Source organism: Scyliorhinus torazame, chromosome 29, assembly GCF_047496885.1.
Source record: "Scyliorhinus torazame isolate Kashiwa2021f chromosome 29, sScyTor2.1, whole genome shotgun sequence".
In the NCBI taxonomy this organism is placed as follows: domain Eukaryota; kingdom Metazoa; phylum Chordata; class Chondrichthyes; order Carcharhiniformes; family Scyliorhinidae; genus Scyliorhinus; species Scyliorhinus torazame.
In genome coordinates this window covers 32,895,341-32,922,719 of record NC_092735.1, presented here as the reverse complement: position 1 = coordinate 32,922,719, position 27,379 = coordinate 32,895,341, and the positions used below count along the sequence as shown (strand labels likewise).

Below are 27,379 nucleotides of genomic sequence, written 5' to 3'. Positions count from 1 at the left end.
TATCAGGCAACGGCTCCTAGAAGGGCCTCGCAGAGACTAAAACACTCGCGCTTTCCATGACGGTCGCCCTGCACAATGTACAGTCCTACGCCGCCAACCGCGCTGCCCACTCCTCCTACGCTTCATGGGCCCCACAGGGAGCCGCCCCAGCAGGGGCACTACCTACATAATATGCCTGCGCTACGCACCAGCCAGTGATCTCCGGGGGCCCCGATGCTATTTTTGCGGCCAACAAAGACACCCCCGCCAACGCTGCCCGGCTCGCGCTGTCCTTTTTAAGGCCTGCAGGAAGAAGGGCCACTATGCAGCGGTGTGCCAGGCCTGCTCAGCGGCAGCAGTCACCCCCCCCCCCCCCCCCCACCCCCACCCCCGCCCCGGTCACGGACACCGCTACCCTCCCTCCTCCCCAGGCCATGTGCGAGCAACGGACACCGCCGTCTTCTCCCCGCACAACACGTACGTTTCATGGGCGCCGCCATCTTGCTCCACCCCCGCAACATGCGTTCCATGGGCGCTGCCATTTTGTGACCCCCCCAGGACCTCCGGTGCCGCCATCTTGTCCACCCCGCAGCACATGGAGACCAACGGCGTTTCAGGACCCCGACGCAGCGGCCGCCTCACTACCCGATGATCAACCACGACTCGCATCCATGGCAATCGACCAGTCCTGACCACACACTCTGACCAACGCATCCACCAGCGTGAAAGTCAACGGCCACGTGACCTCCTGCCTACTGGACTCCGGGAGCACCGAGAGCGTTGTACATCCAAATACGGTAAGGCGTTGCTCCCTTAAGGTACACGGTACCAATCAAAGTATCTCCCTGGCCTCCGGATCCCATCGCGTAGAGATCCGGGGGTACTGCACGGTCACGCTCACAGTCCAAGGCATAGAGTTCCACGGTTTCCGCCTCTACGTCCTCCCTAACCTCTGCGCTGCACTTATCCTTGGCCTGGATTTTCAGTGCATCCTTCGGAGCCTGACCCTTAAATTCGGCGGACCCTTACCACCCCTTACTGTGTGCGGCCTCACGACCCTAAAGGTCGATCCTCCTTCCCTCTTTGCCAATCTAGCTCCAGATTGCAAACCCGTCGCCACCAGGAGCAGACGGTACAGCACCCAGGATAAGGCCTTCACCAGGTCCGAGGTCCAGCGGTTGTTTCAGGAGGGAGTAATCGAGGCCAGCAACAGCCACTGGAGAGCTCAAGTGGGAGTGGTTAAGTCTGGGGAGAAAAATCGAATGTTTGTGGTGTACAGCCTGACCATCAACAGGTACACGCATCTCGACGCGTACCCCCTCCCACGCATATCTGACATGGTTAACCAGATTGCACAATACCGGGTCTTCTCAACGGTGGACCTGAAATCCGCTTACCACCAGCTCCCCATCCGTAAATCGGACCGGCCATACACCGCCTTCGAGGCAGACGGCCGTCTATATCACTTCCTTAGGGTCCCCTTCAGCGTCACCAATGGGGTTTCGGTCTTCCAAAGGGAGATGGACCGAATGGTCGACCGGTACGGCTTGCGGGCCACGTTTCCGTACCTAGACAATGTGACCATCTGCGGCCATGATCAGCAGGACAACGACGCCAACCTCGCTAAATTTCTCCGCACTGCCACTCTCCTCAACCTCACGTATAACGAGGAGAAGTGTGTGTTCCGTACAAACCGCCTAGCCATCCTCGGCTACATGGTCCAGAACGGAGTTCTGGGGCCCGATCCTGACCGCATGGAGCTTCCCCTCCCCCACTGCCCCAAGGCCCTCAAACGCTGCCTGGGGTTCTTCTCGTATTACGTTCAGTGGGTCCCAAACCATGCGGACAAGGCCCGCCCACTCATACAGTCCACTCATTTCCCCCTGACGGCAGAGGCCCAACAGGCCTTCGCCCGGATCAGAGCTGATATTGCCAAAGCTGGAATGCACACTGTAGACGAAACACTTCCTTTCCAAGTAGAAAGCGACGCATCGGACGTCGCCCTTGCCGCCACTCTCAACCAGGCAGGCAGGCCCGTGGCATTCTTTTCCCGCACCCTCCATGCCTCCGAAATTCAGCACTCATCCGTCGAAAAGGAGGCCCAGGCTGTCGTTGAGGCTGTGCGACATTGGAGGCATTACCTGGCAGGCAGGAGGTTCACTCTCCTCACTGACCAACAGTCGGTAGCCTTCATGTTCAACAACACACAGCGGGGCAAGATGAAAAATGACAAAATCTTGCGGTGGAGAATCGAGCCCTCCACCTATAACTACGAGATTAAGTATCGCCCTGGCAAACTCAACGAGTCTCCAGACGCCCTATCCCGAGGTACATGTGCCAGCGCACAGGTAGACCGACTCCGGACCCTGCACGACAGCCTTTGTCACCCAGGGGTCACTCGGTTGTACCACTTCATTAAGGCACGATATTTGCCCTACTCCGTCGAGGAAGTAAGAATAATCACCAACGACTGCCAGGTCTGGGCGGAGTGCAAACCGCACTTCTACCGGCCGGACCGCGCGCACCTGGTGAAGGCGTCCCGCCCCTTTGAATGCCTCAGCGTGGATTTCAAAGGCCCCCTCCCCTCCTCCGACCGACACACGTATTTCCTCAGTGTGATCGATGAATACTCCCGTTTTCCCTTCGCCATCCCATGCCCCGACATGACGTCTGCCACCGTCATTAAAGCCCTTAATTCGATCTTCACTCTGTTCAGCTTCCCCGCCTACATCCACAGTGACAGGGGATCCTCATTCATGAGTGATCAGCTACGTCAGTTCCTGCTCAGCAGGGGTATCACCTCCAGCAGAACGACGAGCTACAACCCACGGGGAAACAGATAGGTAGAAAGGGAGAATGGGACAGTACGGAGGGCCGTCCAGCTGGCCCTACGATCCAGAAATCTCCCGGCCTCCCGCTGGCAAGAGGTCCTCCCTGATGCACGACATTCCATTCGCTCATTACTTTGCACTGCTACTAACAGTACATCACACGAACATCTTTTTGCCTTCCCCAGGAAGTCCACATCCGGGGTATCGCTCCCAACTTGGCTCACAGCTCCGGGAACCGTGTTTCTCCATAAACATGTGCGGCTCCACAAGGCGGATCCGTTGGTGGAAAGGGTGCACATGCTCCACGCAAACCCACAGTGCGCCTACGTGGCGTTCCCCGACGGCCGCCAGGATACCGTCTCCCTCAGGGACCTGGCACCAGCAGGTTCCACCCCCACACCACCCCCGGTGCCACCCTTCCATCCCCCGCCGCCCCCATCACCCCCCTAAGACTGTCCGTCCTCCCCCTGTTGATGAAGAGGATTTTGGCACGCTCCCGGAGTCAACTTCGACCACGACAGCACCAACATCGCCGGCTCCACTTCATCGTTCCCAGAGGACGATCAAGGCGCCGGACCGGCTGAACCTCTGACCGGCCCACCGGATGACCAGAGACATTTTTTTCACTGTTCTGTAAATATTACAGATTGCGAATTGTAAATAGTTATCCACCACCCCCGCCGGACTCAATTTTAACAGGGGGTGAATGTGGTAAACCACTGTGTTCCTATATTAAGGGTTGTACGGTAGAACCTGCACTACAGGTTCACCTGGGCCCCTCCAGGAGCCGGGTTATAAATATGCGTGGCCTTCAGCTCGCAGCCATTTCATCAGCTGCTGTAGGAGGCCACACTTCAGATACTAATAAAGCCCGAGTTTGAATACTAATAAAGACAGAGTTTGAATTCAACTTTGTCTCCAGCCAAATTGATCGTGCCTCGCGAGGTGGTCCTCCGCCTTCCCGGCCCCCCTCCGCACCGGATGTCTGTAGATCAGGAGCGTGGGGCTGAAGTGCAAAGAAAACCTCAACAACACTGTCAAGAAACCAAAAAGGGAGTGCAGCCTGGGACAGACAACAGAAACGTGCTCCACGGTCTCCACCAGGCCGCAAAAGTGGCAGGTTTCTGGCAAAGCTGGGAAGTAGTTCTAAGAGCTGTAGACACCAACGATTTCCCCCTTGTCTCAAAACGCCAGAGTCTACTTTTGTCTAGGCTTATTAATTTGTGGGCCGTGGTTGCTGCTTGCAAGGCCAATACTTGTTGCCCGTGGCTTTCTCGGCCATTTCAGAGGAGCAGTTATGGGTCAACCACATTGCTGTGGGTCTGGTGTCATATGTAGTGCCAGACTGGGTGTAAATAGCTGCCGTGGACATTTTAAAATCACAGAAAACAGTTCAATTTAAGGACTAAGAGCAGTCTGGGAGAATGTGGGTTTAAAGACACCAGCCGAAAATCCCAACTGACTCTTAACGGATCAGTGCAAGACTGACCGCTATTTCGAGAAACACAGCTGTTTACCAGAAGGGTAACAGTAGCGAAGGTAAACACTTGGCAACATGGACGGCACTGTTGCCTCACAGCACCAGGGACCCGGGATTGTTCCCCAGCTTGGGGCACTGTCCTTGTGGAGTCCGCCCATTCTCTCCGTGTCTGCGTGGGTTTCCTCCGGGAGCTCCGGTTTCCTCCCACATGTCCCGAAAACTTGCTAGGTGAATTGTACATTCCGAATTCTCTGTGTACCCGAACAGGGGGCGGAGTGCGGCGATTAGGGGATTGTCACAGTAACTTCATTGCAGTGTTAATGTTACTTGCGACAAGAATAAAGATTATATTTTGGTGACAGAATTGAACATTTAAACTGACCGTTGGAATAGGGGGGGGGGGGGGGGGGGGGGTGCAGGGCTTGATCAACTGTGCACACCTCCCACCCCAGTGATTAACAGGCAGAGCTACTTTCCCAAACTGGACATTCCAGATGTTGTCTAAACTGCTCCTTGTACAGCGGTTTCAGATCCTCTACCCCCCTCTCCATTCCAGCCCCTCTTGGGGATAAAGAATAAAGTTCTATTAGCCCAGTTAGACATCTAGAAATCTTTGTGAACCAATCATGTCAGCTACAGAATTACACAGGGAAACAAATCTGGTCAGTGACATTTATTTTCAAATGCAGCAACATGGCAGAACAGAAATTTAGCACAAAAAACAGCAACCACAAGTTGACCACTCTTCACTGCAAAACGATCAAAGTCAGTCAATCCAGGGTGAGCTTGTCAAACAGGTACTCTCCCGTGCCATTCTCAGGGGCTCCCAGTCTCTTCAGGTTGGTGATGTGATCTCCGAGCTTCTTGATCATCTTCACTTGTTCATCCAAGTAGTGAGTCTCCAGGAAGTCACAAAGCTGAAACAGGAGAACAGAAGAGAAATTAGTGTGGATCTTCCCCAGATGAAAATTCTTCCCCCACCTCCTCAAGAAGGTAAATCTGATGCACGTGGGTGTGATGGGCAGATTTAGCCAGAATTACCCACAAAAGTGGCAATTCACCCATTCTCCTGGGGAGTGAAAAGAAACATTGATGCCTCAGAATGGAATTTAGTCAAACCCAGCAATGGGAAACCCAAAATAATTCTGCAAATGACTACAGATTCCAACATCACTGGATAAGGAAACAAAATTTAACTCACATGAGGGTCAGTGTTCCCAGAGGAGAGTTTGTGCAGATCCAGCAGACTCTGGTTCACATTCTTCTCCATCTGCAGAGCTCTCTGCATTGCCTCCAGACCGTTGCTCCACTCATCCTGCTCTGGTTTCTGAAAGGGGAAAGAGAGAAAGGTCTTTTTTGTGCTGCACTAAGAATGTTGTGTAATGTGTGTTTAAATCATGGAAGGTAACATTGGAGACCATTAGCTCTTGGGGCCAAAGTAAGAAAGGCAGGATGATCAGCCACGATGGTAATGAATGGCAGAGCAGGCTCGAAGGCCGAATGCCTCCTCCTGCCTTTATTGTCTATGTTTCCATTGCTGGCAGTAGATCAGTCCATTGGCTTGGCAGAGCTAAAGAAACTCCATTCCTGCTAAGTCAATGTCTTGTGAAGTCCTGACTTGATCAATGAGTCATAGCGAGAGCCCACATTTTCCACACTATTCCTAGTTGAGCCCCACAAATGGTTGAACCAATACTTTTTGGAGCACCCATTTATTGATCCTCCGTATTCACTCGTTCAAGTGCGTCAAAGGTGAAATCATCTTTTATCTGTCGTCACACACAATTTTACTGCTGCTCACATTCTAGAGCGTAGAGTAGCAAGATTTTAAAGTACAAACAAAAAAAAAAGACACTTAAATTAAATCACCAGAGTGGAACTGGAAGAAAGACTGCGGACTGTGTTTGAGCGGCTGGAAAATGTACAGATGTTACAACTTTCTTGTTACTGATTTGTATTGAAATTTACTTCTCTTGGCATTGTTAGAGTTCAAGTTAATGGTGTTCTGTGTTGCGACAGTTAAATGTTATGTTAGTGAATTGTAGGTGTTGGATTGGTGGGTTTGTTTTGGTGTTTCTTTCTCTGGGACTGGGCAGAAGGGGGCGAGAGGTATTGGGGGAGCCATCCACGCTAGCTAACTAGAGTGTTAGTGAACGGGGGTGAGGAGAGAGGAGGACTGTGGATGTTGGGGCCTGGATAGCAGGCTTCAATGGGCCTACGAGGCGAGCAAGAGGGGGTGGAGGGAGGGATGTTGGGGGGGATGTTTTTGTAGGGGGGGGAAAAAGGGATTCGATGTTTACAATGGACAGGGGCGGGTCAGGCTTATGGGGCAGGGCCCGGTGGTATGGTGATGGTGGATAAGGAAGGTGGGGGGGGGGGGGGGGGGTGAGAGACCCCCAGTAAGGATAATCACGTGGAACGCGAGGGGGCTAGGAGGTCCGGTCAAGAGTTCAATGGTGCTTGCACATCTTAAAAGTTTGAAAGGCGATGTAGCAATGCTGCAGGAGACTCACTGGAGGGTGAAGGACCAGGTGAGACTTAAAAAGGGCTGGGTTAGCCAAGTGTTTCACTCCAGATTTGATGGAAGGGCTCAAGGGGTAGCGGTGCTGGTCAGCAAAAGGGTATGCGTCCAGATGGAGAAGGTGGTGGCAGTTAGGTGATTGTGACAGGGGCATTGGAGGGGAGATCAGTGGCGCTGTTAAGTGTATACGGTCCCAATTGGGACGATGTGGAATTTGCGAGGAAGGTGTTCTGGGCTATTCCCGACATGGATATGCATGAGCTGATTTGGGGGGGGGGGGGGGGGCGGGGGGGGGGCTGTGTGGATTAAGGGTGACTATGGGTAATCCCAGATTCCTTTGTGCCATTTCTTTATGTAAACATGTGGGCTGAGGTTTGGGGGTTGGTGGGCGGATGGGTTTGTTGTTATTATGGGGACTGACATATCTTGCTGATTATTGTTTATCGTTGATGGGCGTAAATGTGGGAGAAAATGTGAAAAAGGAGAATTTTTAAAAAAATGAAAAAATTGCATCACCACAGAAGGCTGTTAAATTCCAACCTTGACATCCTCCAGGATGATGCGGCCTCCACGTTTATTCTGGAATTGCATCAGTTTCTCAGCGTGTTCCCGTTCCTCATGTGACTGCTCCTTGAAGAACTCAGCAAAGTGACGCAGGGCAACGTCATCCCGGTCAAAGTAAGAGGACTGCAGGTAGAGACAGTGGAAAAGAGGCAGGTCAGACCCCCAGCTATCAGATTCACCTCACCCTTCCTTGACCTCAATACTGGCCTCCGATTAGGGGACCAGAGTTTTGGTTTTTATTGAAAACTAAATTGCGTTGTCAATGCTTTTCCTCAGTATGTTGAAACCCATCCCTGTGGATGGTGGGAGGAAACCTGACCCGGAGTAAACCCACACAGTGGGTCACCAGAGGGTTCCTGCCAATGAGGCAGCAGTGGTAACCACTGTGCAAGTAATAATGCTGTTTGGATTGAAGTTTGTTGACCACAATGAATTACATCCTTTCTCACACTAATGATGGAAAATAGAAAATCCTTCAAATTCAGTACATCAGCCAGCCAATTACATTTAATTGCTCCTCAGCGCAGGAGGCCGCCATTCAGCCCATCGAGTCTGTACCGGCTCTTGGAACAAGCACCCTATCCAAGGTCAACACCTCCACCCTATCCCCATAACCAAGTAAACCCACCCAACACCAAGGGCAATTTATCATGGCCAATCCACCTAACCTGCACATCTTTGGACTGTGGGAGGAAACCGGAGCATCCGGAGGAAACCCACACAGACACGGGGAGGATGTGCAGACTCCGTACAAACAGTGACCCAAGCCGGAATCGAACCTGGGTCCCTGGAGCTGTAAAGCAATTGTGCTGTCCACAATGCTACTGTGCTGCCCACGGTACCTTCAAACTAAGCATTCTACCAGAAATTAAACAGAATCCTGGAGTTAATTATAGATCCAAACTGGAAACAGCAATTCTAAAATAGGGACAAACACCAGCCTGGAGTGTTCAATCTATTCAGTCTGGGGAGGGAATATATCTAAAGCCAACTCATTAACCTAGAGAAACTCTACCTGCTCAGAAAGCAACAAAGCCACAGTCTTAAATTGAAAATAGGACTCCCAAAAATGCAAAACTCACCATGGAGAGGTAAACATAGGAGGAATAGAGCTCCAGGTTGATCTGCTTGTTAACAGCATCCTCACAGTCCTTGTGGTAGTTCTGACGCACTTGGGAAGCCATCTTACTAGTTAAGGATCAAAGTCAAACAGCAACAACAAAACCTCAGTCCTCACAAGCTCTTGTATTTATACAACTGGGACATCCTGCATTCAAACAGGGAATGACATCCCAATGATGATTGACAATCCCTGAGAGCCAATCAGGAATCTGCCATGAATCGAGGCACCAATTAATCAATGAGAGGGGGTTGGGTGTGATACTCAGAGCCAATCAGGTCTGTGGAATACAGGAAAGATCAGGATGGTTACTCTGTGATTGGGCCATTCAACCTTTCAAACATTTTCCACCATTCATATTGTGACTGGATTGAATTCTAACTCTGTAAACACGTCTCAGTCCCATTTGCCCCACACACAACAAAAATCTAACAACCTCAGCGTTGAAATGTTAAAAAGACCTCTGACATTTTGGGTGACAGAGTTCCAGATTTCCGTAATTCTTTGTTGAATAAATGCTTCCGAGCTTCACTCCTGAACAAGCTGGTTCTGACGTAAAGGCTGCGCCTCTCTTCCCACCTGGGAAAGGCCTCCTTCTGCCATGTGGAGATTCTCTGATTCTCTCTGGTTTCGCTCTATCCACCCTATCAAATCCAATAATCATCTTCAACACGTCCCCTAATTCTAGACTCTGTGATTGAAAGACCAGTCGATGCAAACGGTCTTCATCATTTAACCCTTTTAGCGATGATTCCGTCCCGGTGAATCTTTTCTGGATCTCCACCAAAGCCAATTTCTCCAAACTCAACACTATTCCAGATGTGGTCTAAGCTGCTCTTTACACGGCTGTTTCAGAACCTCTACCTCTCTCTATTCCAGCCCCCATTAGATGAAGAATAAAATTCCATGAGCCTATTTAATTTGTTTTTGTAGCCGTCACACAAACTTCTGGAGAAGGAGGCAGAGTGGACCATTCGGCCCCTCGAACCGGCACCACCATTTAATAAGGTCTTGACTGATCTGATAAAGACATCAAACCTCCCCCCGATAACCTTTGATCCCCCTTTCCCACCCCCGCTTACCAAGAATCTATCTACCTCTGCCGTAAAAATATTCAAAGATTGTGTTTCCCCACTTTTTCAGGAAGAGAGCTCCAAAGACTCGTCTTCCGTCCACTGGTTTTTTAGGAATTTTGTGCGTGGACAGCGTTGAGCAGAACAGATTGGACGAGGCTGACCTGCCCCAGACAAGCCACAGAGAATACACAAACCTGCTGACAAATTGGGGCAATGCGAAATGGATTTGTGGCGAATATCAAACAGAAAGCTATTGCTCAGTCACTGTTAAATGGGATGTGGAGCTTTATCCCCAAATCTAAGAACTGTAGACCTTTTATATGGTCTTACTACTCTAATTTAACAAATAAAAAATATTTTTGTTTGTGTTTTGTCTTTTTTATCATTTTTTGTTTTTTGTGGTGTTTTGTTGGTGAATTGATGACCTGTACGTTTATCTACACGTACAGGAGTTAAGCCAGCATCCGCCACTGACACTGGCGTGATGCTGGGTGTGACAACCAAGCAAAAGAACATAAAGTAACTGATGGATAAAACAAACGAGGGGAGTGCCCCAAAACAACGGGTGGAGCACAGCCCAAAGAGAACGAGAAAGGAAACAAAAACTTATCAAAAACGCATCAAATTAAAGTGTGAGAATCGGGGTGGATAAGGCAATCCAATCCCTGCGGTGCCCACCGAGCACGGAACGCCTCGAGTGTGCCTGTGGACACCGCATGCTCCCGCTCCAGGGACACCCGGCCGCGAACGAGGTCGCGGAAGATGGGCAGACAGTCAGGCTGGACGACCCCCTCGGTCGCCCGCTGCCTGGACCTATAAATGGCAAGTTTGGCCAGGCCCAGGAAATGAAATGAAAATCGCTTGTCACAAGTAGGCTTCAAATGAAGTTCCTGTGAAAAGCCCCTCGTCGCCACATCCCGGCGCCTGTTCGGGGAGGCTGGATTGGGAATAGAACCTAGCTGCTGGCCTGCTTTCAAAGCCAGCGATTTAGCCCTGTGCTAGCAGGTTCACGAGGAGGTCCTCCGCCTTCCCGGCCCCCTCCGCACCGGATATCCGTAGATCAGGAGCGTGGGGCTGAAGTGCAAAGGAAACCTTAACAACACTGTCAAGAAACCAAAAAGGGAGTGCAGCCTGGGACAGACAACAGAAACGTGCTCCACGGTCTCCCCCAGGCCGCAAAAGTGGCAGGTCTCTGGCAAAGCCGTGAAGTGGTTCTAAGAGCTGTAGACACCAACGATTTCCCCCTGGTCTCAAAACTTCCAAGTCTACTTTTGTCTAGGCTTATTAATTTGTGGGCCGTGGTTGCTGCTTGCAAGGCCAATACTTGTTGCCCGTGGCTTTCTCGGCCATTTCGGAGGAGCAGTTATGGGTCAACCACATTGCTGTGGGTCTGGTGTCACATGTAGGGCCAGACTGGGTGTAAATAGCTGCCGTGGACATTTTAATCACAGAAAACGGTTCAATTTTCAAGGACTAAGAGCAGTCTGGGAGAATTTGTGTTTTAAAAGACGCCAGCCGGAAATTCCAGTCCCACTCGCTTCCCGGCAATGAGAGAAGTCAGCTGTAAATCCAATTGACAATGTCGGGACCGGTAGAAAAATAGAGCAGCCACCTCCTCCCCACCCCCCAACCAAAAAACACACAGCGGGTGTTCGGTAAACCCCACCCACTGACTCTTAAAGGATCAATGCAAGACTGACCGCTATTCCTGGAAAAACAGCTTTTTACCAGAACGATAACTGTAGTGAAGGTAAACACTTGGCAACATGGACGGCACTGTCGCACAGTGGTTAGCACTGTTGCTTCACAACATCAGGGACCCGGCCTCGATTCCCGGCTTGGGTCACTGGCTGTGTGAAGTCTGCACATTCTCTCTGCGGCTCCGTTTGTTTCCTCTGGATGCTCCAGCTTCCTCCCACATGTCCCGAAAACGTGCTTACTAGGTCAATTGGACATTCCGAATTCTGTGTAACCGAACAATGGCCAGAATGCAACTATTTTCACATTAACTTCATTGCAGTGTTAATGTAAAAGATTATATTTTGGTGAGTTGAACATTTCAACTGTGGCCATTGGAATAGGGGGGGGGTGCAGGGCTTGATCAACTGTGCACACCTCCCACCCCAGTGATTAACAAGCAGAGCTACTTTCCAAACTGACATTCCAGATGTTGTCTAAACTGCTCCTTGTACAGCTGTTTCAGATCCTCTACCCCCTCTGCATTCCAGCCCCTCTTGGGGATAAAGAATAAAGTTCTATTAGCCCTGTTAGGCAGCTAGAAATCTTTGAACCAATCATGTCAGCTACAGAATTACACAGGGAAACAAATCTGGTCAGTGACATTTATTTTCAAATGCAGCAACATGGCAGAACAGAAATTTAGCACAAAATAAAACAACCGCAAGTTGGACCACTCTTCACTGCAAAAGGATCAAAGTCAGTCAATCCAGGGTGAGCTTGTCAAACAGGTACTCTCCCGTGCCATTCTCAGGGGCTCCCAGTCTCTTCAGGTTGGTGATGTGATCTCCGAGCTTCTTGATCATCTTCACTTGCTCATCCAAGTAGTGAGTCTCCAGGAAGTCACAAAGCTGAAACAGGAGAACAGAAGAGAAATTAGTGTGGATCTTCCCCAGATGAAAATTCTTCTCCCCCCCCCCTCACTCCTCCCTCAAGATGGTAAATCTGATGCACGTGGGTGTGGTGGGCAGATTTAGCCAGAATTACCCACAAAAGAGGCAATTCACCCATTCTCCTGGGGAGTGAAAAGAAACATTGATGCCTCAGAATGGAATTTAGTCAAACCCAGCAATGGGAAACATAAAATAATTCTGAAAATGACTACAGATTCCAACATCACTAGATAAGGAAACAAAATGCAACTCACATGAGGGTCAGTGTTCCCAGAGGAGAGTTTGTGCAGATCCAGCAGACTCTGGTTCACATTCTTCTCCATCTGCAGAGCTCTCTGCATTGCCTCCAGACCATTGCTCCACTCATCCTGCTCTGGTTTCTGAAAGGGGAAAGAGAGAAAGGTCTTTTTTGTGCTGCACTAAGAATGTTGTGTAATGTGGGTGTAAATCATGGAAGGTAACATTGGAGACCATTAGCTCTTGGGGCTAAAGTAAGAAAGGCAGGATGATCAGCCATGATGGTAATGAAAGGCAGACCAGGCATTGCGAGAGCCCACATTTCCCACTATTCCTAGTTTAGCCCCACAATGGTTGAACCAATACTTTTTGGAGCACCCATTTATTGATCCTCAGTATTCACTCGTTCAAGTGCGTCAAAGGTGAAATCATCTTTTATCTGTCGTCACACACTCCATTTTACTGCTGCTCACATTCTAGAGGGTGGAGTAGCAAGATTTGAAAGTACAAAAAGAAAAGACACTTAAATTGCATCACCACAGAAGACTGTTAAATTCCAACCTTGACATCCTCCAGGATGATGCGACCTCCACGTTTATTCTGGAATTCCATCAGTTTCTCAGCGTGTTCCCGTTCCTCATGTGACTGCTCCTTGAAGAACTCAGCAAAGTGACGCAGGGCAACGTCATCCCGGTCAAAGTAAGAGGACTGCAGGTAGAGACAGTGGAAAAGAGGCAGGTCAGACCCCCAGCTATCAGATTCACCTCACCATTCCTGGACCTCAATACTGGCCTCCAATTAGGGGACCAGAGTTTTAGTTTTTATCAGAATCCTGGAGTTAATTATAGATCCAAACTGGAAACAGCAATTCTAAAATAGGGACAAACACCAGCCTGGAGTGTTCAATCTATTCAGTCTGGGGAGGGAATATATCTAAAGACAACTCATTGACCTAGAGAAACTCTACCTGCTCAGAAAGCAACAAAGCCACAGACTTAAATTGAAAATAGGACTGCCAAAAATGTAAAACTCACCATAGAGAGGAAAACATAGGAGGAATAGAGCTCCAGGTTGATCTGCTTGTTAACAGCATCCTCACAGTCCTTGTGGTAGTTCTGACGCACTTGGGAAGCCATCTTGCTGGTTAAGGGTCAAAATCAAACAGCATCAACAGGACCTCAGTCCTCACAAGCTCTTGTATTTATACAACTGGGACATCCTGCATTCAAACAGGGAATGACATCACCAACGATGATTGACAATCCCTGAGAGCCAATCAGGAATCTGCCATGAATCGAGGCACCAATTAATCAATGAGAGGGGGTTGGGTGTGATACCCAGAGCCAATCAGGTCTGTGGAATACAGGAAAGATCAGGATGGTTACTCTGTGATTGGGCCATTCAACCCTTCAAACATTTCCCCCCGTTCATATTGTGACTGGATTGAATTCTAACTCTGTAAACACGTCTCAGTCCCATTTGCCCCACACACAACAAAAATCTAACAACCTCAGCGTTGAAATGTTAAAATGACCTCTGACATTTTGGGTGACAGAGTTCCAGATTTCCATCATTCTTTGTTGAATAAATGCCTCCGAGTTTCACTCCTGAACAAGCTGGTTCTGACGTTAAGGCTGCGCCCACTTCCCACCTGGGGAAGGCCTCCTTCTGCCATGTGGAGATTCTCTGATTCTCTCTGGTTTCGCTCTATCCACCCTATCAAATCCAATAATCATCTTCAACACGTCCCCTAACTCTAGACTCTGTGATTGAAAGACCAGTCGATGCAAACGGTCTTCATCGTTTAACCCTTTTAGCGACGATTCCGTTCTGTGAATCTTTTCTGCATCTCCACCAAAGCCAATTTATCCAAACTGGACACAGTGTTCCAGATGTGGTCTAAGCTGCTCTTTATACAGCTGTTTCAGAGCCTCTGCCTCTCTCTATTCCAGCCCCCGATGATGAAGAATAAAATTCCATTTGCCTATTTAATTTGTTTTTGTAGCCGTCACGCAAACTTCTGGACAAGGAGGCAGAGTGGACCATTCGGCCCCTCGAACCTGCACCACCATTTAATAAGGCCTTGACTGATCTGATAAAGACATCAAACCTCCCCCCGATAACCTTTGATCCCCCGTTCCCACCCCCACTTACCAAGAATCTATCTACCTCTGCCGTAAAAATATTCAAAGATTGTGTTTCCCCACTTTTTCAGGAAGAGAGCTCCAAAAACTCGTCTTCCGTCCACTGGTTTTTGAGGAATTTTGTGCGTGGACAGCGTTGAGCAGAACAGATTGGACGAGGCTGACCTGCCCCAGACAAGCCACAGAGAATACACAAACCAGCTGACAAATTGGGGCAATGCGAAATGGATTTGTGGCGAATATCAAACAGAAAGCTATTGCTCAGTCACTGTTAAATGGGATGTGGAGCTTTCTCCCCAAATCTAAGAACTGTAGACCTTTTACATGGTCTTACTACTCTAATTTAACAAATAAAAAATATTTTTCTTTCTGTGTTTTGTCTTTTTTATTATTTTTTGTTTTTTGTGGTGTTTTGTTGGTGAATTGATGACCTGTACGTTTATCTACACGTACAGGAGTTAAGCCAGCATCCGCCACTGACACTGGCGAGATGCTGGGTGTGACAACCAAGCAAAAGAACAGAAAGTAACTGATGGATAAAACAAAACCCATCAAATTAAAGTGTGAAAATCGGGGTGGATAAGGCAATCCATAAGTCCATAAGACATAGGAGCGGAAGTAAGGCCATTCGGCCCATCGAGTCCACTCCACCATTCAATCATGGCTGATTTCAACTCTATTTACCCGCTCTCTCTCCATAGACCTTAATTCCTCGAGAAATCAAGAATTTATCAACTTCTGTCTTAAAGACACTCAACGTCCCGGCCTCCACCGCCCTCTGTGGCAATGAATTCCACAGACCCACCACTCTCTGGCTGAAGAAATTTCTCCTCATCTCTGTTCTAAAGTGACTCCCTTTTATTCAAAAGCTGTGCCCCCGGGTCCTAGTCTCCCCTGCTAATGGAAACAACTTCCCTACGTCCACCCTATCTAAGCGATTCATTATCTTGTAAGTTTCTATTAGATCTCCCCTCAACCTCCTAAACTCCAATGAATATAATCCCAGGATCCTCAGACGTTCATCGTATGTTAGGCCTACCATTCCTGGGATCATCCGTGTGAATCTCCGCTGGACCCGCTCCAGTGCCAGTATGTCCTTCCTGAGGTGTGGGGCCCAAAATTGCTCACAGTATTCTAAATGGGGCCTAACTAATGCTTTATAAAGCTTCAGAAGTACATCCCTGCTTTTATATTCCAAGCCTCTTGAGATGAATGACAACATTGCATTTACTTTCTTAATTACGGACTCAACCTGCAAGTTTACCTTTAGAGAATCCTGGACTAGGACTCCCAAGTCCCTTTGCGCTTCAGCATTATAAATTTTGTCACCGTTTAGAAAATAGTCCATGCCTCTATTCTTTTTTCCAAAGTGCAAGACCTCGCACTTGCCCACGTTGAATTCCTTCATCAGCCAGTTCTTGGACCACTCTCCTAAACGGTCTAAATCTTTCTGCAGCCTCCCCACCTCCTCCATACTACCTGCCTCTCTACCTATCTTTGTATCATCGGCAAACTTAGCCAGAATGCCCCCAGTTCTGTCATCTAGATCATTAATATATAAAGAGAACAGCTGTGGCCCCAACACTGAACCCTGCGGGACGCCACTCGTCACCGGTTGCCATTCCGAAAAAGAACCTTTTATCCCAACTCTCTGCCTTCTGTCTTGACAGCCAATCGTCAATCCATGTTAGTACCTTGCCTCGAATACCATGGGCCCTTATTTTACTCAGCAGTCTCCCGTGAGGCACCTTATCAAAGGCCTTTTGGAAGTCAAGATAGATAACATCCATTGGCTCTCCTTGGTCTAACCTATTTGTTATCTCTTCAAAGAACTCTAACAGGTTTGTCAGGCACGACCTCCCCTTACTAAATACATGCTGACTTGTCCTAATCCGACCCTGCACTTCCAAGAATTTAGAAATCTCATCCTTAACAATGGATTCTAGAATCTTGCCAACAACCGAGGTTAGGCTAATTGGCCTATAATTTTCCATCTTTTTCCTTGTTCCCTTCTTGAACAGGGGGGTTACAACAGCGATTTTCCAATCCTCTGGGACTTTCCCTGACTCCAGTGACTTTTGAAAGATCATAAATAACGCCTCCACTATTTCTTCAGCTATCTCCTTTAGAACTCTAGGATGTAGCCCATCTGGGCCCGGAGATTTATCAATTTTTAGACCTCTTAGTTTCTCTAGCACTTTCTCCTTTGTGATGGCTACCATATTCAACTCTGCCCCCTGACTCTCCGGAATTGTTGGGATATTACCCATGTCTTCTACTGTGAAGACTGACGCAAAGTACTTATTTAGTTCCTCAGCTATTTCCTTGTCTCCCATCACTAGATTACCAGCGTCATTTTGGAGTGGCCCAATGTCAACTTTTGCCTCCCGTTTGTTTTTAATGTATTTAAAGAAACTTTTACTATCATTCCTAATGTTACTGGTTAGCCTACCTTCATAATTGATCCTCTCTTTCCTTATTTCTCTCTTTGTTTTCCTCTGTTTGTTTTTGCAGCCTTCCCAATCTTCTGACTTCCCACTACTCTTTGCCACATTATAGGCTTTCTCTTTTGCTTTGATGCATTCCCTAACTTCCTTTGTCAGCCATGGCTGCCTAATCCCCCCCTCTGATATTCTTTGGGATGAACCTCTGTACTGTGTCCTCAATTACTCCCAGAAACTCCTGCCATTGCTGTTCTACTGTCTTTCCCACTAGGCTCGGCTCCCAGTCGATTTTCGTCAGTTCCTCCCTCATGCCCCTGTAGTTACCTTTATTTAACTGTAACACCTTTACATCTGATTCTACCTTCTTTCTTTCAAATTGGAGATTGAATTCTACCATATTATGATCACTGCCTCCTAAGTGTTCCCTTACTTTAAGATCTTTAATCAAGTCTGGCTCATTACATAACACTAAGTCCAGAATGGCCTGTTCCCTCGTGGCTCCATCACAAGCTGTACCAAAAAGCCCTCCTGTAAACATTCAATGAATTCCCTTTCCTTGGGTCCACTGGCAGCATTATTTACCCAGTCCACCTGCATATTGAAATCCCCCATGATCACTGTGACCTTGCCTTTCTGACATGCACTTTCTATTTCGTGGTGCATTTTGTGCCCCCGGTCCTGACCACTGTTAGGAGGCCTGTACATAACTCCCATTATGGTTTTTTTGCCTTTGTGGTTCCTCAACTCTACCCACACAGACTCCACATCATCTGACCCTATGTCGTTTAGTGCTATTGATTTAATTTCATTCCTAATTAACAAGGCAACCCCGCCCCCTCTGCCCACCTCTCTGTCTTTTCGATAGGTTGTGAATCCCTGGATGTTTAAATGCCAGTCCTGAACCCCCTGCAACCTTGTCTCGGTGATGCCTACCACATCACACCTGCCAGTCACAATCTGGGCCACAAGCTCATCTACCTTGTTCCATACACTGCGCGCATTTAAATATAGCACCTTTAATTCTCTATTGACCGTCCCTTTTTGTTTTCTTAGTGTGGTGGACCTTGGTTTACTGAGCCTTTCCATACACTGTCATATTTTGTGGGATGGGGACTATCGTAACATCTTCTGAGTTCTGTCTTTTCGTGCTTTTTTGTATTCCTAAGCAGCTACGCTTCCCACTGATTACTTCACCTCTTGGTTCCCTGACTTTCTCTTCCCCCCTGTAAGGTTTTCGGGCAATTCGGCCCTTTTTGGGCTGCCCAAGGATAAAACCCAGAGACTGTAAACTGGACACTTTTCAGCCAAGGGAACGTAACCAAATTTCCCAGCAGGCTTGGTCCGCTGAGCCGAGTAGGGGCATAGGTATTTACAAACCCCCCCCCAGGAGCTACAAGGAAGAAGGAGCCAGACAACTAGATAAGATTAAAACACAGACAAAGGGGCACGGGAATATACAAGGGGCCTGCCTGCAAGCAGGACAATGGGATGGTCATAGCCCCATGCAGATGTAAATGACTTTGCCTCCACCAGAGCAGAATCCAATCAACACCCCATCAACATAGCCGCGATCTCCAGAGCAGATGGAAGACTTTGAAAATCTTCACAAGGGAGCTCAACCTCGTTATCTCAAAAAGCAGACTGGAGGCAGACCTAGGGGAGGTACTCCCATCTTGACAGGTCTGACCGGCTCAAAGGGGGCAGGACCAGCGGGAACTTTAAACCTTATGGATTCAATGCAAAAGGGGCTGGCTGAACACAGGAAAAAGCCAGGTAAAACGGACATAAAAGGTGCTGTGTTTCGATTGAGGGTCTCTTGGCTTGACCTCTCCACCTTTGACTTGACCTCCTGCAGCCTGTGACCGTAAGTAACCTGCAGCAGCGTGCGAAACTCCCTTGACTTTGATAGTGGTTGAGGCTTTGGGGAAGGGGACTTGATTTGCGTTTTGTGTCATTGCTAAAATTGTGTAACAATAAGATTTTACGTTGTGTCCGTTATAGTACTTTCTGAATAGACTTAGTTTGTGTTAGAGTTTAAGATTTTATTATAATTTCTTCTGTTTGATGATTTTGACCTGGGTTTTGCAATAAACCTCGATTTGCTGATAATTGGAGTCGTTTAAATTCTTCAATCTCTCACCAGCGATCTCTGACCAAGTCATTGTTAAGATATTCCTCACCTTAATTCCGGGGTCGAGAATCTAGGGTCATCTTGAACGATTCAAACCCGTTCACTCAGGACAGGCTGCTGGTTAGCTAATAAACAGCAGTGTCCTATTCTCTCTCTTGGGAAAGCTACTCCAGCGAAGTAGGAACCGGGTGGGTGTTGCACCACCGGCAAGAGAGAGAATCACCTGGGCAGTGGTGGGGGTCTGGATATCTGTGTGATATAAGCCTCAGGCTTCCGGTTAGGGATAAACGGCAGGCTTGATTCAGTGCTCTCTTCCGTGGAGGTGTCCCAGTGCGGCATCCCCTGGTCTCTGAAGTTTCAGTGCCAGCTGGAGAGAGACACACACAGATACTCAAACCCCAGATATCGGCCCAGTAGTGGAGTAGCAGAGATGGAACCCTCTACACCCCCCAACCTCTAGTTTAAAGTCCTATTGACCACCCTATTTACTCTTTTCGCCAGAACACTGGTCCCAGCTCAGTTCAAGTGGAGACCATCCCAACGGTATAGGTCCCCCCTGTCCCAAAACTGATGCCAGTGTCCCATGAAAAGGAACCCCTCTTTCCCACGCCACTCTTTCAGCCACGTGTTAACTTCCCTTATTCTTGCCTCCCTATGCCAATTTGCACGTGGCTCGGGCAGTAATCTGGAGATTATTACCCTTAAGGACCTGTTTTTTAAATTTGAATCCTAGCTCTTTATAATCTCTAAACAGGTCCTCTTTCCTAGACTTGCCTATGTTGTTGGTACTGACATGGACCACAACAATTGGATCCTCCTCCTCCCTCTCCAGTATCCTTTCAAGCCGGTCAGAGATGTCCCGCACCCTAGCACCGGGCAGGCAACATACCATGCAGGACTCTTTATCCGGCTCACAAAGGATACTATCTATCCCCCTGATAATAGAATCCCCTACAACTACAACTTGCCTATTTACTCCCTCTCCTTGAATGGCCTGCTGAACCATGGTGCCTTGGTCAGCTGACTCATCCTTCCTGCAACCCTGTTCGCCATCCACACAGGGAGCAAGTGCCTCATACCTGTTGGACAGGGTCAAGGGCTGAGGCTCCCGAGTTCCTGAGTGCTGGTTCCCTTTACCTGCCTGACTTGCAGTCACACCCTGCTGTCCCTGGCCACTGGCAGGATTTAAACGACTTACTCTGACAGGTGTGACTGCCTCCTGAAACAGTGTCCACGTAAGTCTCCCCCGCCCGGATGTGCCTCAGTGTTTGAAGTTCAGACTCCAGCTCATCAACTCTGAGCCGGAGCTCTTCGAGCAGCCAACACTTACTGCAGATGTGAACGCTGCAGCTCGCAATGGGATCTGCCAGCTCCCACATCAAGCAGCTCAAGCACATCACCTGACCAGCCATCACTAATTAATTAATTAGTTTAATTTAAGTTCACGGGTTTAGCTGTGTTTTAAAAAAAATTCGGGGCAGATTTGCTATCAACCAATCAGATCACAGCTTCCCTCTGACATCACTTTTGGAAAAAAAACTGGAAAACAGGAAGTAACGTTAGGTTTTTATACACAGAGACTGCTCCTCCTCCTCCGAACGGCTCCCGAAATTAGGCCCGAAGAAAGAGAACAAAACAGTAGGGAAAAAGCACCTTCTCCCACTCTTCACCAAATTACCTCACTGCGCCAAATTACCAAATTCTCACTCTGTCTGTGTCTCACTCACTCAGGCTGCGTCTCCTTGACCTGCCCAATGCTTACTAAGTGCTTTCTGTCTGTCTTTTATACAGACTTTAGGATGACTCACATTAAAAATTCAAAGAGTAGAATACAATGTGTACCTTTGTGCCCCTTAACAGGCCTCAGGTGACTGCCAGATAACTGCCTCAGCAATTAGGGTGGGGGCAGCTTCAGCCAATCAGATACTAATCTACACTGCACTTTTAACTGAAAAACAGCAAAATTAGATTAACTACTGACCTTTCCTGGTTACCTCACTGCACCAAATTACCAAATTCTCACTCTGTCTGTGTCTCACTCACTCAGGGTGTGTCTCCTTGACCTGCGCAATCCAACCCCTGCGGTGCCCACCGAGCACGGAACGGCTCGTGTGCCCGTGGACACCGCATGCTCCCGCCCCAGGGACACCCGGCCGCGAACGAGGCCGAGGAAGATGGGCAGACAGTCAGGCTGGACGACCGCCTCGGTCGCCCGCTGCCTGGACCTATAAATGGCAAGTTTGGCCAGGCAATGAAATGAAAATAGCTTGCCACAAGTTGGCTTCAAATGAAGTTACTGAGAAAAAACCCTAGTCGCCACATTCCGGTGCCTGTTCGGGGAGGCTGGATTGGGACTTGAACCGTGCTGCTGGCCTGCCTTGGTCTGCTTTCATAGCCAGAGATTTAGCCCTGTGCTAGGAGGTTTACGAGGAGGTCCTCCGCCTTCCCGGCCCCTCTCCGCACCGGATGTCCGGAGATCAGGTGCGTGGGGCTGAAGTGCAAAGAAAACCTCAACAACACTGTCAAGAAACCAAAAAGGGAGTGCAGCCTCGGACAGACAACAGAAACGTGCTCCACGGTCTCCACCAGGCCGCAAAAGTGGCAGGTCTCTGGCAAAGCCGTGAAGTGGTTCTAAGAGCTGTAGACACCAATGATTTCCCCCTTGTCTCAAAACTTCCAAGTCTATTGCTTTCTTGGCTTATTAATTTGTGGGCCGTGGTTGCTGCTTGCAAGGCCAATACTTGTTGCCTGTGGCTTTCTCAGCCATTTCGGAGGAGCAGTTATGGGTCAACCACATTGCTGTGGGTCTGGTGTCACATGTAGGGCCAGACTGGGTGTAAATAGCTGCCGTGGACATTTTAATCACAGAAAACGGTTCAATTTTCAAGGACGAAGAGCAGTCTGGGAGAATTTGGGTTTTAAAAGACGCCAGCAGGAAATTCCGGTCCCACGCCGGCCCACGGGCTTCCCGGCGACAAGGAGAGAAGTCAGCGGGAAATCCAATTGACAACGGCGGGTCCAGTAGAAAAATAGTCGGGCCACCTCCCCCACACCCCGCCGCAAAAACCAAAATACGCAGGTGTTCGGTAAACCCCACCGACTGCCACCCCACCCATTGCCTTTTAAAAGGATCAATGCAAGACTGACCGCTATTCCTGCAAAAACAGCTTTTTACCAGAAAGATAACCGTAGTGAAGGTAAACACTTGGGAACATGGACGGCCTTGTTGCACAGTGGTTAGCACTGTTGCTTCAGAACGCCAGGGACCTGTGAGATTCCCAGCTTGGGGCACTGTCTGTGTGGAGTCTGCACATTCCCACATTCCTCTGGGTGCTCCAGATTCCTCCCACATGTCCCGAAAAAAGTGCTTGCTAGATGAATTGGACATTCCAAATTGTCTCACAAACAGGGGCGGGAATGCAGCGGTCTTCACAGTAACTTCTTTGCAGTGTTAATGTAAGCCAACTTGTGACAATAATAAAGATTATATTTTGTCGATACTATTGAACATTTAAACTGGAACTGTTGGATTAGGGGTGGGGGGGGGGGGGGCAGGGCTTTATCAACTGTGCACTCCCACCCTAGTGATTAACAGGCAGAACTACTTTTCCCAAACTGGACAGTCCAGATGTTGTCTAAACTGCTCCTTGTACAGCTGTTTCAGATCCTCTACCCCTTCTCCATCCCAGCCCCTCTTGGTGATAAAGAATAAAGTTCGATTAGCCTGGCTAGACAGCTAGAAATCTTTGTGAACCAATCATGTCAACTACAGAATTACACACGGAAACAAATCTGGTCAGTGACATTTATTTTCAAATGCAGCAACATGGCAGAACAGAAATTGAGCACAAAAAAGAAACTACACACACAAGTTGGATCACTCTTCACTGCAAAAGGATTAAAGTCAGTCAATCCAAGGTGAGCTTGTCAAACAGGTACTCTCCCGTGCCATTCTCAGGGGCTCCCAGTCTCTTCAGGTTGGTGATGTGATCTCCGAGCTTCTTGATCATCTTCACTTGTTCATCCAAGTAGTGAGTCTCCAGGAAGTCACAAAGCTGAAACAGGAGGACAGAAGAGAAATTAGTGTGGATCTTCCCCAGATGAAAATTCTCCCTCCCCCTTTTCACTGGGGAGTGAAAAGAAACGTTGATGTCTCAGAATGGAATTTAGTCAAACCCAGCAATGGGAAACCTAAAATAATTCTGCGAATGACCAGAGATTCCAACATCACTGGATAAGGAAACAAAATGCAACTCACATGAGGGTCAGTGTTCCCAGAGGAGAGTTTGTGCAGATCCAGCAGACTCTGGTTCACATTCTTCTCCATCTGCAGAGCTCTCTGCATTGCCTCCAGACCGTTGCTCCACTCATCCTGCTCTGGTTTCTGAAAGGGGAAAGAGAGAAAGGTCTTTTTTGTGCTGCACTAAGAATGTTGTGTAATGTGTGTTTAAATCATGGAAGGTAACATTGGAGACCATTAGCTCTTGGGGCTAAAGTAAAAAAGGCAGGATGATCAGCCACGATGGTAATGAATGGCAGAGCAGGCTCGAAGGCCGAATGCCTCCTCCAGCCTTTATTGTCTATGTTTCCATTGCTGGCAGTAGATCAGTCCATTGGCTTGGCAGAGCTAAAGAAACTCCATTCCTGCTAAGTAAATGTCTTGTGAAGTCCTAACTTTATCAATGAGTCATAGCGAGAGCCCACATTTTCCACACTATTCCTAGTTTAGCCCCACAATGGTTGAACCAATACTTTTTGGCGCACCCATTTATTGATCCTCAGTATTCACTCGTTCAAGTGCGTCAAAGGTGAAATCATCTTTTATCTGTCGTCACACACTCAATTTTACTGCTGCTCACATTCTAGAGGGTGGAGTAGCAAGATTTGAAAGTACAAAAAAAAAGACACTTTAAATTGCATCACCACAGAAGGCTGTTAAATTCCAACCTTGACATCCTCCAGGATGATGCGGCCTCCACGTTTATTCTGGAATTCCATCAGTTTCTCAGCGTGTTCCCGTTCCTCATGTGACTGCTCCTTGAAGAACTCAGCAAAGTGACGCAGGGCAACGTCATCCCGGTCAAAGTAAGAGGACTGCAGGTAGAGACAGTGGAAAAGAGGCAGGTCAGACCCCCAGCTATCAGATTCACCTCACCCTTCCTGGACCTCAATACTGGCCTCCAATTAGGGGACCAGAGTTTTGGTTTTTATTGAAAACAAAATTGCTTTGTCAATGCTTTTCCTCAGTATGTTGAAACCCATCACTGTGGATGGTGGGAGGAAACCTGACCCGGAGTAAACCCACACAGTGGGTCACCAGAGGGTTCCTGCCAATGAGGCAGCAGTGGTAACCACTGTGCAAGTAATAATGCTGTTTGGATTTAAGTTTGTTGACCCCAATGGGTTACATCCTTTCTCACACTAATGATGGAATATAGAAAATCCTTCAAATTCAGTACATCAGCCAGCCAATTACATTTAATTGCTCCTCTTAACATAAGAACATAAGAACTAGGAGCAGGAGTAGGCCATCTGGCCCCTCAAGCCTGCTCCGCCATTCAATGAGATCATGGCTGATCTTTGTGGACTCAGCTCCACTCTCCGGCCCATACACCATGTCCCCAAATCCCTTCTTTCTTTAGAAAGATCTTTTTCTGAAAAATGTTTCAAGAAGGAGCCTCAACTGCTTCACTGGACAAGGAATTCCAGAGATTCACAACCCTTTGGGTGAAGAAGTTCCTCCCAAACTCGGTCCTAAATCTACTTCCCCTTATTTTGAGGCTGTGCCCCCTAGTTCTGCTTTCCCCGACCAGTGGAAACAATCTGCCTGCATCTATTCCCTTCATAATTTCATATGTTTCAATAAGATCCCCCCGCATCCTTCTGAACTCCAATGAGTACAGTCCCAGTCTACTCAACCTCTCGTCATAATCTAATCCCCTCAACTCTGGGATCAACCTAGTGAATCTCCTCTGCACTCCCTCCAGTGCCAATATGTCCTTTCTCAGGTAAGGAGACCAAAACTGAACACAATACTCCAGATGTGGCCTCACCAACACCTTATACAATTTTAGCATAACCTCCCTAGTCTTGAACTCCATCCCTCTAGCAACGAAAGACAAAACTCGATTAGCCTTCTTAATCACCTGTTGCACCTGCACACCAACTTTTTGCGACTCGTGCACCAGCACACCCAGGTCCCTCTGCACAGCAGCATGTTTAACATCTTACCGTTTAAATAATAATCCATTCTGCTGTTATTCCTCCCAAAGTGGATAGCCTCACACTTGGCAACATCTGCCAGACCCTAGCCCATTCACCTAACCTATCCAAATCCTTCTATAGACTTCTGGTATCCTCTGCACTTTTTGCTTTACCACTCACCTTTGTGTCGTCTGCAAACTTGGACACATTGCACTTGGTCCCCAACTCCAAATCATCTATGTAAATTGTGAACAACTGCAGGCCCGACACTGATCCTTGAGGGACCCCACTAGTTACAGGTTGCCAACCAGAGAAACACCCATTTATCCCCACTCGCTGCTATCTTAGTTAACCAATCCTCTACCCATGCTACCACTTTACCCTCAATGCCATGCATCTTTAGTTTATGTCTCAACCTTTTGTGCGGCACCTTGTCAAAAGCTTTCAGGAAATCCAGATATACCACATCCATTGGCTCCCCATTATCTACTGCACTGGTAACGTCCTCAAAACATTCTACCAAATTAGTCAGACACGACCTTCAATTGGAAAGGAGGGGTTTAGGTACCTTTAAACTAAGCATTCTACCAGAAACTTCAGAATCCTGGAGTTAATTATGGATCCAAACTGGAAACAGCAATTCTAAAATAGGGACAAACACCTGCCTGGAGTGTTCAATCTATTCAGTCTGGGGAGGAAACATACCTAAAGACAACTCATTAACCTAGAGAAACTCTACCTGCTCAGAAAGCAACAAAGCCACAATCTTAAATTGAAAATAGGACTCCCAAAAATGTAAAACTCACCATGGAGAGGTAAACATAGGAGGAATAGAGCTCCAGGTTGATCTGCTTGTTAACAGCATCCTCACAGTCCTTGTGGTAGTTCTGACGCACTTGGGAAGCCATCTTACTGGTTAAGAGTCAAAGTCAAACAGCAACAACAGGACCTCAATCCTCACAAGCTCTTGTATTTATACAACTGGGACATCCTGCATTCAAACAGGGAATGACATCCCAATGATGATTGACAATCCCTGATAGCCAATCAGGAATCTGCCATGAATCGAGGCACCAATTAATCAATGAGAAGGGGTTGGGTGTGATACCCAGAGCCAATCAGGTCTGTGGAATACAGGAAAGATCAGGAAGGTTACTCTGTGATTGGGCCATTCAACCCTTCAAACATTTCCCCCCGTTCATATTGTGACTGGATTGAATTCTAACTCTGTAAACACGTCTCAGTCCCATTTCCCCCACACACAACAAAAATCTAACAACCTCAGCGTTGAAATGTTAAAATGACCTCTGACATTTTGGGTGACAGAGTTCCAGATTTCCATCATTCTTTGTTGAATAAATGCCTCCGAGCTTCACTCCTGAACAAGCTGGTTCTGACGTTAAGGCTGCGCCTCTCTTCCCACCTGGGGAAGGCCTCCTTCTGCCATGTGGAGATTCTCTGATTCTCTCTGGTTTCGCTCTACCCACCCTATCAAATCCAATAATCATCTTCAACACATCCCCTAATTCTAGACTCTGTATTGAAAGACCAGTCGATGCAAACGGTCTTCATCATTTAACCCTTTTAGCGACGATTCCGTTCCGGTGAATCTTTTATGGATCTCCACCAAAGCCAATTTATCCAAACTGGACACAGTGTTCCAGATGTGGTCTAAGCTGCTCTTTATACGGCTGTTTCAGAACCTCTACCTCTCTCTATTCCAGCCCACATTAGATGAAGAATAAAATTCCATTAGCCTACTTAATTTGTTTTTGTAGCCGTCACACAAACCTCTGGACAAGGAGGCAGAGTGGTTCATTCGGCCCCTCGCACCTGCACCACCATTTAACAAGGTCTTGACTGATCTGATGAAGACCTCAAACCTCCCATCACCTTTGCCCCCTGTTCCGACCCCCGCTTACCAAGAATCTATCTGCCTCTGCCGTAAAAATATTCAAAGATTGTGTTTCCCCACTTTTTCAGGAAGAGAGCTCCAAAGACTCGTCTTCCGTCCACTG

At 48.0% G+C, this 27,379-nt stretch overlaps 3 protein-coding genes across 3 annotated transcripts; all 3 read right to left on the bottom strand.

Moving 5' to 3' along the window:
* Nucleotides 1-5,060: 5,060 nt before the first annotated feature.
* LOC140404147 (ferritin heavy chain A-like) lies at nucleotides 5,061-8,559 on the bottom strand. Its single transcript, XM_072492564.1, has 3 exons — nucleotides 8,458-8,559; nucleotides 7,352-7,498; nucleotides 5,061-5,207 (listed from the first exon to the last, which is right to left on the bottom strand). The coding sequence occupies exons 1-3, from the start codon at nucleotides 8,557-8,559 to the stop codon at nucleotides 5,061-5,063; spliced, it is 396 nt and encodes a 131-aa protein (XP_072348665.1).
* Nucleotides 8,560-11,897: 3,338 nt separating this feature from the next.
* Nucleotides 11,898-13,612, bottom strand: LOC140403785 (ferritin heavy chain, oocyte isoform-like). Its single transcript, XM_072491949.1, has 4 exons — nucleotides 13,473-13,612; nucleotides 13,000-13,146; nucleotides 12,456-12,581; nucleotides 11,898-12,159 (listed from the first exon to the last, which is right to left on the bottom strand). Exons 1-4 carry the CDS (start codon nucleotides 13,572-13,574, stop codon nucleotides 12,013-12,015), a joined length of 522 nt encoding a protein of 173 aa, XP_072348050.1. The 5' UTR covers nucleotides 13,575-13,612; the 3' UTR covers nucleotides 11,898-12,012.
* Nucleotides 13,613-23,065: 9,453 nt separating this feature from the next.
* Nucleotides 23,066-26,269, bottom strand: LOC140404146 (ferritin heavy chain A-like). Its single transcript, XM_072492563.1, has 3 exons — nucleotides 26,168-26,269; nucleotides 24,105-24,251; nucleotides 23,066-23,212 (listed from the first exon to the last, which is right to left on the bottom strand). Exons 1-3 carry the CDS (start codon nucleotides 26,267-26,269, stop codon nucleotides 23,066-23,068), a joined length of 396 nt encoding a protein of 131 aa, XP_072348664.1.
* Nucleotides 26,270-27,379: the final 1,110 nt, after the last annotated feature.